The sequence below is a fragment of the Humulus lupulus genome, chromosome 3 (assembly GCF_963169125.1).
Source record: "Humulus lupulus chromosome 3, drHumLupu1.1, whole genome shotgun sequence".
In the NCBI taxonomy this organism is placed as follows: Eukaryota; Viridiplantae; Streptophyta; class Magnoliopsida; order Rosales; family Cannabaceae; genus Humulus; species Humulus lupulus.
Window position 1 is genome coordinate 9748107 of NC_084795.1, and position 13309 is coordinate 9761415.

The 13309-nt window shown below is 29.3% G+C and overlaps 1 protein-coding gene across 1 annotated transcript; it reads left to right on the top strand.

The window, feature by feature from the left end:
- Positions 1-2124: 2124 nt before the first annotated feature.
- Positions 2125-3373, top strand: LOC133823616 (wall-associated receptor kinase 2-like). Its single transcript, XM_062256477.1, has 2 exons — positions 2125-3022; positions 3159-3373. The coding sequence occupies exons 1-2, from the start codon at positions 2125-2127 to the stop codon at positions 3371-3373; spliced, it is 1113 nt and encodes a 370-aa protein (XP_062112461.1).
- The last annotated feature ends 9936 nt before the right edge of the window (positions 3374-13309 follow it).

The window sequence follows — 13309 nt, forward strand, 5'->3', positions numbered from 1 at the left end:
TTTCAAATTTTTTAATGGGGATTAAGTTAATCCTAAACTAGAGGATTATTTAAGTTGTTGAATTAATGTTTTCAATACTCTTTCTAATTTAATAACAAGATAATATATCTAATTATATTCAATCTAATCCCACTCTCAAAACGTGAATATTGAGTACTACTAAAGTTAATCACTTTTTTTTAATCAAGAGCAAAAAATATTATTAGATTACATAAAGGAGTTTGATAACTATGGATATGTTTGGTTAGTAGTAATAAAATGAAAACTATTTCCATTGGATTCATTTATTTGGTTGTTTTATAATGTATTGGAATCCGACTTAAGGGTAGGACAAAAGGGGCCTGGCCCAAAACTCCAATATTTGGTCCAATTTTTTCCTTATAAAAAGCTTTTTCTTTGAAAAAAATGCATTTTTTTGTGATTGGGCTGGCCCAAATTATTTTTTTTAAAAAGTCTTATTTTGCTAAGGCCTCTAAAATGGTTGTAATGGCTCTAATTGGATTGTTATTCCAATGAAACGACTTTTCCAATCATGCACAAATAAAATATTTATTTTTTTTACTTATATTAAATTTATTCCATTTAATTCCTATTCTCTTCACCATTTCCAATTTTTTAATATTCCCAACCAAGATACCATCAGAGTTATCTCTCAAAGAAAGTATGCTAGAAGACTAGAAAGGAAAAAGTAAAATTCTCATTCTTCACTTAATTTTGCTAAATATTATATTTTTACGGACTAACAAAGTTTTTTTTTTTCAATTTTACGTTTTTAAGGCAATTTTTACATTTTAGCCTGCATGTTTTTTTTATTTTGTATTATTTTTTAGTTATTTAGGGTTTATGTATAGTTATTTTTGTGTTGTTGCTTAGCTGTTTAGATATATTTATAGTTGTTTTGTTATTGTGTTGATGTCTAATTTGTGTTTAATTGTTTTCAGTTATATTTTGAATTTTTTTTTAAACGTATTAGTATGCAGTGAATTGCTATTTAGTTGTTGTTCAATTATTATTTTTTAATATATTACTATTTTATACTGTATTTTTTTAAATAAAAAATTTTGAAAATAGTATTTTTTAAAACATAAACTAATAATTTTCTAAAAAAAAATCAGTGGTAGTAAAAAAAACAAAAAAAAAATCCCAAAGAAAATCCCCATTTAGCTAATACATTAGCCGCATCATTGGCATTTGGAGGAATCCACATAATCTGACAGCAAAAGTTAGAAACAGTAACAAAAAGAGAATTGAGTCAATTACTTTTCTTGGTATTGCTTCGTTGAAAACTTTAGAAAGCTCCAATATGTAGCAGTAGCACATCACAAATTTGGCAAAATTTGTTGACTTTTAATTTCTTGTAATATTCAAATTAAACATTTTATATTATAATGAGCATTACAAAACTTTCTACTTTGGCAAAATTCCCAAAGTTTTTAATCCTAGAGTGAAAAAAGATGGTATTTCCAGTAACGTATATAGAGCTATACCATTTTGGATATGCAATGACACGTACTAACAATAAATTAGGCATAATTAATCTGATCTTTGCTAATATATACGACATGTGTTGCCAGTTTATAAGACCAGGTTGGTTCATATTATTTGCTAAATGAAATATTAATCATATCTTATATATGTATGACCTTTCCATCAGAAAAGAAAATAATTTGACTCGATCAAACACTCTAGTTATCAATAACTTTTCAAATGTATCTCTCTCCGGCTTCATTTATATATCTATATATATATACACACACACACACGAGAAATCGGTAAAAATTGTAATTTTTTAAGTAATTTTTTACTCTGTCTACTTTTAATTATTTTTTTGCCAAATAATTTCGGTCTAAAATTCTATCAATTTTCTAAATTTTTCTATTGACTCTTTGAATTTTTTTGACCTTCTCTAAATTTCAACAGGAAAATGAATTGAATATATATATAAACCCGATCAACTAAGTTGTTGTGTGTGTATATATATATATATATATTATATATATAGTTATATACAAGACAAGCAGTAGTACTGTAGCAGAAGAAGCCGCGTAATTTGACTGATCGACCATAACCATGTCCTATAAATATTGATATTGTATACAGAAGAGAAGACATAACACAACGAAAATGGAGGCTAATTATGAGCTCTCCTTATTCCGATTCATATTCATCTTCATCATCATCGTAAAATCAACGGCGGCAGATGATGATCAGCTCGCTTTGCCCGGTTGCCGGAGTAGATGCGGAGATGTGGACATCCCATACCCGTTTGGTCTCTCTGAAGATTGTTACCTCAACAGAAAATTCAGTATCAGATGTGAAAATGATAACTCCACCGGACGACCTACTCCGATCTACGGCAGAAACCTCGTCGTCACCAACATTTCCGTCCAACTCCACGAGATAACCATCAACTTGTTCGTCGCCCGAAGATGCTTCAACGAGTCGGGTCATCAGGTCCGGTTAAACAAAACCAGCCTCGACCTCACGACCCTCACCGTCTCCGGCTCCAAGAACAGCTTCGTCGTCCTGGGCTGCGACTCCTACGCCTTTCTCAACGGCTTTGAGAACGGAACCAACTACTCCATGGGCTGCATGTCCATATGTAACGACCGCCGTGACGTGACGGACGACGATGGTTGCTCGGGAATCGGGTGCTGTCAGACAGATTTGCCTAAGAGACGACTCAAAAACCTGAGTATAAATCCTAAAAGCTTCAGCAGACATCAAAGCGTTATGAGCTTTAACCCTTGTACGTATGCCTTTGTTGTAAAGCGAAATCATTTCAAGTTTTCTAGGGCTTTTTTGGACGATTTCCCGGAGAAAGAGCTGCCGGTGGTTGCTGATTGGACGATCCAGAAGGACGCGCCCTGTCGAACCGAAGCTCGAAACAAGTCGTTTTGTGCTTGTGGTGGAAACAACACTGTCATCGAGCCCACCGCCGTTGATGGCAGTGAGACTCAGTACCAGTGTAGGTGTGCGGAGGGTTACGACGGCAACCCCTATCTCCCTACCGGTTGCAAAGGTACACATTTTTAACTAGCCGGCTGAAAAATTAAATAATTATTTTACAATATGTATTTATTAAAAAAAATATCTAAAAATATATTATGTGTTTGGTAAAAATTTTATTTTTTAATTTTTTAATGTTAATGGTGAAGATAGGCCTTCGATGAAAGAAGTGGCAGTTGAATTGGAAGGGCTAAGGAAAAAGGGAAAGCATCCTTGGGCTAATGAGGATGATCCATTGATTGACCATTTGGAAGAGACTGAATATTTGATTGCCCATAAAGACAATGACAGTGGAGGTACTAATGCCAATTCTGCTTATGATAGTATAAGAGACCATGTATTACTAGATTTTAGTGGAAGGTAATGGAGGGAGTATATATAAACATAAGAGCAATTAATTGTGAAGCATTACACACACTGACGTGTCTGTTCAGCCTAGTCAATCACATTTATCAAAATTAAGACTCGTTGTTTTAAAAAGGTAGTGTTATGTCCCTATGTACAATATTTTAGTTCAGATATTATTACTCATAAATATATTCGTTATTTTAGTGGAAGGTGATGGAGGGAGTATATACCGAGAAGGTCTACTGTTCGGGTCCGTATAGTCCTATATAATAGAATATTTGTAATATATAAAATTATTTTATCTCGAGATAATATTGAAAGTCTATCTTATCTAATCTAAATAAGCTAAAAGTGAGAAAGAAAAAAAATCAATGTGTAAATCATTTATTTAATATTTAATTCTTTAGAGATAATCTGAAAAGTGAGTAATAAATTGTGCACCCAAAATATGTAATAAGATATTACACGTTGTGATGTGACAGTTTAGACTAGTCAATACATTTATCAAAATTAGGTCCACCGACTGTTTTAAGAGTACTATGTTACTATGTATAATATTTGAGTTCACTTATCATTACTCATTGTTGACGCCGTTATTCGTCAACAGTGAAAGAAGAGCACGTAAACAACAAACAGTAATGACCAATTATAAAATAACAACACAAAACACGATTTTTACGTGGTTCAGCAGTTAAATCTGCCTAGTCCACGAGTCTCTGTTATTAAACTCAAGATTATCTCTGAAAATTCTTAAGCATGAATTCTTCAGAGTTTTCTCTCAAGGTTCAGAATTTTTTTGGTCCATTACAATGGTGCACGACTTCTCTATTTATAGAGAAGGTTGCAAAATACTATCCCACATATTTTGGGTAGTTACTCTTTTTGTGTAAATAAATTAAATGGCTTTAAATGCCTGCAATCCGAAATAAAAGGAAACGTCCCCTGAAGACCAGGGAGTGTATAACTAATCGAATAATATCCCATGATTTTATGGGATTTACAATAATAAATGCAGAGCACGCCCCTTATAAACAACACTTATAGATATTTAAGGTCATTATCATATATCTCCAAGGCCTTAATCTCCCAGATTTCTCATCAGCTTTCGAGCTAATAACATCTCCCGAGGTCGCATGGCTTCGAGATCGTACGTACGTCAGGCTCGGAGTCCCTGATCCGAGGTCATTCCTGAGGATAGAGGCGTCTCAGGAGCTACCTTTCGAGATCGTGAACGTTTTGAGGCCACCACATTCGAGGTCGTCTCGAGTCTTGCAGGCTCAATATTTAATCCTGGAGCATACTTCGAACTTTACGGGTTCATTCGCTGCGAATCCAACTTCCGAGGTCACATTTAACATGGCTCGAAATCTGGGTATAACACTCATAAATATATTTGTTTACGTATTATAATGTATCTTATATAGTCATTATTTTATTTGGTCTAGTATCTATAGTATATTTCTTATATAGTTATAGTAGTGACAAAGCCAGAGCGACGACTAATAATGTATAAAGGTATTTTTTTTTTAATTTAATCAGTATAATATAACTTTATATAGATATATATTTATTTTATTTTTAAAATTCTATTGTCTTAAAAAAAATTTGTGGAGGGCATTGGCCCCTTTAGCCTTCTTGGCTCGTCATTGGTTGTAGGAAAGAAACTTTGAATATGCTTATTTTTTTTTTTTAATGAATTTCGTTGAATTTTATGCTATTGAATTTGATATATGTAATAATTAATTCACTAATGATTAAAGAAAAAAGTACTATTGTTTTCTTCATTTCTTGGTTGACTTTAATCCAGTTGATCATATCTATGTGATTTGCTGCAGCATTCTCATATTCCGAAAATGAAAATTTCATGATAAAATGAAAGAAAACAAGTGGACAAGACATGGTTTTAGTATGCAATTAACACCTGTTTTCAATCATTTTACAATAAAATATCAAAAGAATGTTGGATTAGCAATTGATGGGAACGTGACATGGTGAATATGGTGGCTATTTTGAGTGGTGAGAATAAGAATAAAAAAAAACAGTAAAATGAGTAAAGGGATTTTAATACAAATATATAACATGATATAGTACATATACGTCAAGATATAGCATGAGTAAAATTTCACACAATAATTAATATCACTTTTTTATTTATTATATTGTTACTAATTTATTAATTAATAATTAATTGTTACTTTTTTACCATAAAAAATAAAAAAATATATATTTGTATATTATCAATAACTATTAAATAAATTGTTAATTTTTTTAATTAATTTGTTTTTTTTATAATAAAATACAATAACAAATATTGAGTCAAATATAATATTAATTTTTTTTATTTCACAAATTTATCACAAAATTTACATGTTTTCAAACTCAAAGAAAAAAGTTTTCAAAACTTCATTGGATTATGCAATAAAAACAATTGTAAAAATGAATGAACTTTTTGGTCAAATTTAAATAGTGCATGGATTGTGGGCCCTATTGTCAAATAATGGTTAAATTAATGGTCAATGATCGAATTATAGAGAAAATAGGTAATGTGCACAAATAGTATACTATTAAATTCTGAAATTTGATCCAAAATTGAAGTGTGAATACACCACTATTCCCATTTTAATAATTACAAAAATACCAAACAAATATTATAAAGAACAAATAATAATGAAAAAAAAAAAGTTGCCCCTTGACGCCCAACATGGGTATGTACTTGGCACAGAATATTTCCAAAATAGTTTACACAATTAAACATGTCAATTAGGTGAAAAGTTGTAATTATAACATTATTATTTGTCAAGATTAGCAAACAATTATATCTCATATTATCTTATCTTATCATAAATTGTAAAATTTGAGGTATTCACATGCACATTTAAAAAGTTAAAAATTAGTGTGTATCTTATTACCTTAAAGTTTACGTGTAAAAAGTGGGATAGCCTAACAAGGATTACATAACTACAAAATTCCAATAGTTTTTAACCTACATGTCACATATGTTTGATTACTATATAATAATAATGTTTTTAAATATCATATATTTTTTAGTGATTATTGATTAAAAGACAAAACAAAATAGCAAAGAGAAAATCAGTAAAAAGACTTATGAGTTATAGCTTCGTTATTTATGGTAATAACTAAAATAGGTAAAGACTCAGAGTCGGCTATGTAGTTGTGCAACTTGGTCTATTACTCACGGTCTAATTCATTTACCTACTTTTTTAATTTTTTTTTAATAAATAAAATGAAAATATTATTAGTTTTTAGGTAAACTCTTTTTTTTGTTAAGGGTCCAAATTTTTATATTAGAACAAGGTCTCCAAAATATTTAAGACAGTCCTGTAAAGACTCGAGTTCAATCTTTCATGTTTCAACCAACAATAGAAAAAAAAAAAAAAAAAGGGCATATTTCAAGTTTAAAAAACTTGCTTAGAGAAAAAGCATCACTAAAAATATTCACAAATGTGAGTGAATGTCTCATCTTTACTTTTTATGTTAGAACAAATAAAGCCTAGACTTTCGCTCCCAGAAAGATCTAGCTTTAAATTCTTCACTTTTAAGTTATTGTAATGACTAATTTTTAATTAATATGTAATTTGTTGTACTATAATATATATTTGACACATGAAGTGTTTTTTTCCCTCTTGTAAAAAGGTCGTACTATTAACACTTTCTTTCAAATTGGGTATCACTTTTTTTGGAGTAGATAACTTGTCAATTAAAAAATTATTATAAGCATTTAACTTAACCAATTTCAATCCAATCCAAATAATGATATTATTATATGCTGTCTTTTTATCCAAATCCAATACGGATCTCTTTATGTGTATACTTCTATGCCATATGAGACCCACTTCCATTAGATTTTGCTCATGTAAAATTCTCAAAATATAACGTCATTATTTTATGATAAATATAATATTGAGAATCAGTCTTGAAACATAAAAACATAAACGTTACATTTTATTGAAAAATAAACTAATTCAGACGTAACTCCAGTTTTACAAAATAAAAATTATCTTTTAAAAACAAAAATATAGCAACATTTATTTTAGAGGAATAAAATACAAATTAAGCAACAAAAATATAAGATTTAGATCTTCCAACAATTATATGGCTCTCACGAATACACACGCAGCTATTCAGGTCCAACTCGCCACCGACCATCTATCTCTTTACTTACTTTGATATGCACAAATATACTATAAGGAAAATACAAACAGTATTCATACATTTAACAAATATTTCATTATTCAATAATACCATAAATGCTACATATTACTATTCTAACACTTTCATACACAGAGAATCACTATCATACATATTATACAATTCTAAAGTTATATTCATAACTTAATATTGTCATAATCATATTAGCTATAAACGAATCAGTCAAGTATAAATAAAGTGCTTATAAAGTTTGGGCATCCAAACCCTTTGGACAACCCTTAGGTCCATATATGAGCTTCACTTAGGCCCAACCACACTTATATGATTGAATCTGAAATGTTAGTGTCATAACATTTACTTAAAGTTATAATCTAAATCTATCTAATTTTTCTTCCCTTGAGTGTGGAGAAGAAAAGAGTAGAGAGATTGCTCTTAACTACTAGTGGATCATGCCTAACACCTTACACATAAAAATAGAGACTAAAATTAGGACCTAAAATATAACTTAATTTCATAATCTAAAACCTTTTTAGAAACCACCCTTAATAACCCTGGAAACAAGATAACACAATCTTAATATCCTAAGCCTTTGAGAGAACAACGACTTTCTTTGAAATAGCTAGGGTTTGAACTTTATGATGCTTGATAAATAGTATAATGTTTCGGCTAGAAAATGGTGACTTGGGCTAGGGTATGTCTCGGCCAAGTGAGGAAATAATGATGGTGATGGTGATGATGACGAGGCTAGGTTACGAACACAAGAGAAAGGAAGAAGAAGAATTCGAACACCACTAGGGTTCTTTGTAGTTTCGGCTAGGTGGAGTGTTTGTGAGCAAAATGGAAGAGCTTGAGATAGTAAAATCTTGCTTAGCAATTTTCAAAAATAGAAGAGTTGGAAATTTTGAGTGTGTAAAAATGAAGAGCACCAATGCTCTATTTATAGGCTCCAACCCCTTTCCTTCATCTTCTCTACTATCATCAAACGAGTTTTTAAAATTTAAACTTCCTTCCTCTTAGTAGTTTCGGCCAAGCCTATTCAACACCCTATTAAGATGCTACACATTCTCTTTTAATGCCACGTACTCTCTAGTGTAACAAAAATGGAGTCAAGGTCCACTCGTGCCACCTTATTGGTCTCCCACGCCTATAACTACATAATTCAAATTCAAATTGTGTCAACCAAACTTCAACCATCACACTACAATCTAGTTTTTTACTCAACATTGATAGTTGTTCTAGCACCACACAGCTTACTTAAATTCAAACTATGCTCCATGCCACCTATAGCAATTCAAACTTATCAGTTCTTTCTCCTTGTTTCATGCTTCACATGCCACCCTATTTTGGTCTTCAACCAAGTGAATCTTTTGTTCCTTATCACAAACTTCTTATGCCACCCAATACATCAATTTTGTAATATGCTAAAAAATTCCAACTAGCTATACTATAGGAAATTTCTGCCAAGCCTTGTAATTCAAATAAATAGGACTTAAATTGATGTCACATGTGTACAACATTTACCACCAATAACATGTGTACATCTTTTATTAACTCTTATTTTCTAAAAAAATAAAACTATACACTAATTTAATCATATGTTTCTAAGTTCCATTAAGTAAATAAAATTCTATAAATGATAACCCCAATAATTATAATTATCCAAATTACATTTATTTATAACATCATAGCTTATAATATAAACCTTTCTAAAGCAATCTTTCTAATTTCACAACTCAAATTATAAACTATAGTAAAATATAACCTAATGTCATAATTAAGGAGCTTATAAAATAATAACCGGCTATTACACAAAATTAGCTAGTTTCGAAATTCTTTGAATAATTTTTTCCACAATTAGATTAATCATAAAAATCAATCTTGAAGTTGATAAGAGCTTGAAAGCTAGAACTAGAAGAACAACTCCTTAAGAAGCCCAAGCCCAAAGTCTTATGTGGGCTGTTCCAAAACGGGCTCTTAACAAATGGCCCAACTTGGATCCATTGTTTAATACATGTTATGTTATTTTTCAAACTTTATACCGAAAGAGTCACTATATCACTAATTCATACATACCTACCAAAGTGTAAAGGTGTGATGTGCATATAAACATAAACTACAACTAATATATCTCTGTATAACAGCCAATAATACATATTTTTAAATAGACATTTGTTAAATTGAATTGACTAAAAAGGGACACCTACCTTATAAATTCTCCCCCTAACAAAATAGATATTAGTCTTGAAAAGAAAAACAAAAAAACCCCACCATTTTTGTCCTATCAAAGCTGGAGCCCCCATATGTTTAAATTGGTGTGTCCGTACAGTAGTGATGAACAGTGAGCAAGCACAGCACACCCAAAATTTGGGATGAACTTGAGGTTAAACCATCATCTCTTGTCTCAGCTTAGGCCTACATAATCCCTAATATTACAAAAAACACATGAAAACTCAATTTCGTCCTTCATTTATTTATTATGTTTGTTTGTTTTTCTTTATTTCTTTTTCATTTATTTATTTTTAATAAAAGTGCTTCAAAAATCACAGAGAGAAATCTACGCGGTTTACTACAGAAAATCTATCATTTCTCAACAAAGAACAAAAAATACACTCTTTCATTCTTTTACATTCAACATACATAGCATGTAATGTAATGAACTACTTTTATTTTTTAAACTAAGCTCTCACCTAATTTTATAATATTTGGGCATCACAAAATAATAAAAAATATTATGTAGGTATACTCGAGAGAAACTCCAACCTAAAACTTTATGGAAGCAAATTACACGTTTGCCTATTTGAGTTATTTCTCTTAAAACTCGAATCGCTTGCATGTAATAAACTACTAAATAATAGATTCATCCATTAAGTCATATTTAGCCAAGAGAAAGGAATAGAATCTATTCTTATTTCATTCCTTCTTTGGTTTGGTTATAATTTAATACTTTAGAATAATATTTTAATAAAATAATTTGTTTACTATTTTAGTAGAGGAAATACTACTTAGAAGATATATCATTTTAGGGTTTATATTAGCAAAGGTTTCTAACTTTTTAGAAAAAAATTATTACTTAGGTTCTCAAATATTGTTTTGTTTCACTTAGGTCCTCAAACTTACTAAATGTGTATCATATATGCGCAGTAGAAAGCGATTTATGACATAGTTAATTTTTTTGTAATTTCCTATATTATAAATGGTTTTTTGTTGCACATTCTAAAAAATCATTTTACAACAAAAATTACTTATATGATACATATTTAGTAAATTTTCGGACTTAAGTAATTCAAAATAAAGTTTAAGAAACTAAATGGTACTTTAAAAAAAAATAAAGACCTCTACTAATATAAACTCATCATTTTAATATCTTAAAAAAAAAAAAAGATAATAGCACATAATATCCTTAAAAGATAATGACACATAATATCTTAATATATAATCAACATATTAAACTCTAATATAAAATAATTTAAATATGAAACATAAGTTTTAAGTCAAAGTGGTATTCCACTATTCCATAATGGTCAAAGTGGAAAGAAGTTCATAAAGAGTGTAATAAGTTTGTGCTTTGAGTGGATATGTACTAAGGGTTACACTATACCTTTCACAATTGAAAATTGTCAATAAATACTCACTACAAGTCTACAACCAATAACTATACTTTGTTTTGAAAACGATATTGAAATTTATAAGGTACAATACAAGTCTACAGCCAATAACTATACTGTGTTTTGAAAACGATGTTGAAATTATAAGGTACAATACAACTCTACAACCAATAACTATTCTTAGTTTTGAAAATGATATTGAAATTTAAGATTTTGAATCTGAAAACTTTTCACTTTCAAGAGATTCACATTCCTAACAATAATTTCACTTTGCAATCTTATTAAGGGTTTATACTTTTTTAGATCCTGTATTTTTTTTTTGGACCATGTGTTTTAAAAAAATTATTTTTGAACCCTATATTTTGTAAAATGGTTCAAATAGACCCCTAAACTCAATTTTGATAAAAAAAAAATTGAATAAAACAAAACAATTTTTAAGCAGAATAATTTTATTTTTGTTATGAATTGTTAATTTGGTGAATTATTTGTAATTTCGGTTGAGAAAACTTTGACCAAAATCGAGTTTAGAGTTCTGTTTGAACTATTTTACAAAACATAAGGTTTAAAAAGTAATTTATAAAAATACAGAGTCCAAACAAGTAATGAGACAAAACACATGATCAAAAAAAGTATAAACTATTCTATCAACAATATTTATAAATAAGAATAATTATTAACAATGGCTTGAACAATATTTAAACTTGAAGAAACAAATTTATAAACCATTATCTTCACATTAAGCATACATATATAAAATACATATCACTTTGCAAATCTTGTAAGTAACTCATTAAGCAAAACAAAACAAAACTATATTCAAATAACTCAACTCTTGAAAAATAAAAATGAAAAGAAAGCCCATAAAAATGAAGAAAACAACTTGTTGGATTTGTTGAAAGCATAAGCATGGACAAGACTTGGAAATGGTCCCAAAGAGGGTGATATATACTAGCTTTACAGGCAGTAAAGGTTTATATTAGCTGGTGGGTATAGTGTCAGTGTCACTGTGCCGTTAAACTCTTATACCAAACAAAAATATGCCTATGTCACTATTATTATGTGTTTTTTTGTTTACTAGCCATTAGGGAAACAAATAACAAAATGTTTTCAAAAACAGTTTTTAAATTTCGAAGTATTTGAAGGAAACCAAACAAAAAACACTCACTTTCACTCAAATCCGTTAGATTATATAAAAAAAGCCAATAATATTAACTTAACTATACAAACAAATATCTTTTTTTATACGACATTCCATGTTGATTCTTATAAAGGACCAAGTCTGCAGCAGCTTTTTCTTTATCAGTTTCTTATCTTGTCCTCTAATTTTTCTTTTCTTTTATTTGTTTTGTTTTATCATATCTTTTAAGAAAGTGCACCAAAGCAAGTTTAGGGAACTTTTTAAGTCCCTAGAGCCATAAATTCTTATTAGGGGAGCTATTTTTTTTAAGTAATATTACATTGTATTACATTATTTGCAAAATGGTATTTTTTTTATGATTTTTAACAAAATAATCTCAATCTGGAATTCTTTTATAAGTTGTTGATAATTTGCAATAGTGTATCGGGAAAGTACGAAGGATCATTTTATAAAAAATTATTAAAATAATATAATTGTGTGATGTGAATATTAAAAAAATTTATCTTGCCAAACATTCTAGAAAAATCTGAATTATTAAATACAAACTAAAATTTATAAGTGAGGGCTTAAGTCCCCAAAATCCAATATAAATTCGTGCCTTCTAGAAAATTAAATTTCTTCATTTCAAAAAAAGAAAAATTTAGATTAAAGTTACTCTAACAAATGTAGTGTTGTAAAAGTGATATTGTTAGTAATTTTTAAGCAAAAATGTGAGTAGATTTTGGTATGTTTGTGTCTTCTTCTGCAAATTATTCAAAATTATTTGATGAATCAATTGATAGCAAAGCAATCGATCGACTTCAAATAATAAGAAATTGTATTGGATAAATTGAAAAAATTAAGATAGATTAAATAAGTCACTTAAGAAAGTTGCATTTATTACGTGCATAATATACATTTAAAAGCACCAATACTGGATACGAGAATGTAAAAGTGTACAAAGATTAGTAACATGTTAGGATTTAATTAATTTTGTGCATATATATATGTGTGTAATTTTAAACATAAAAGTATAATTATTGATATATACATATAAAAT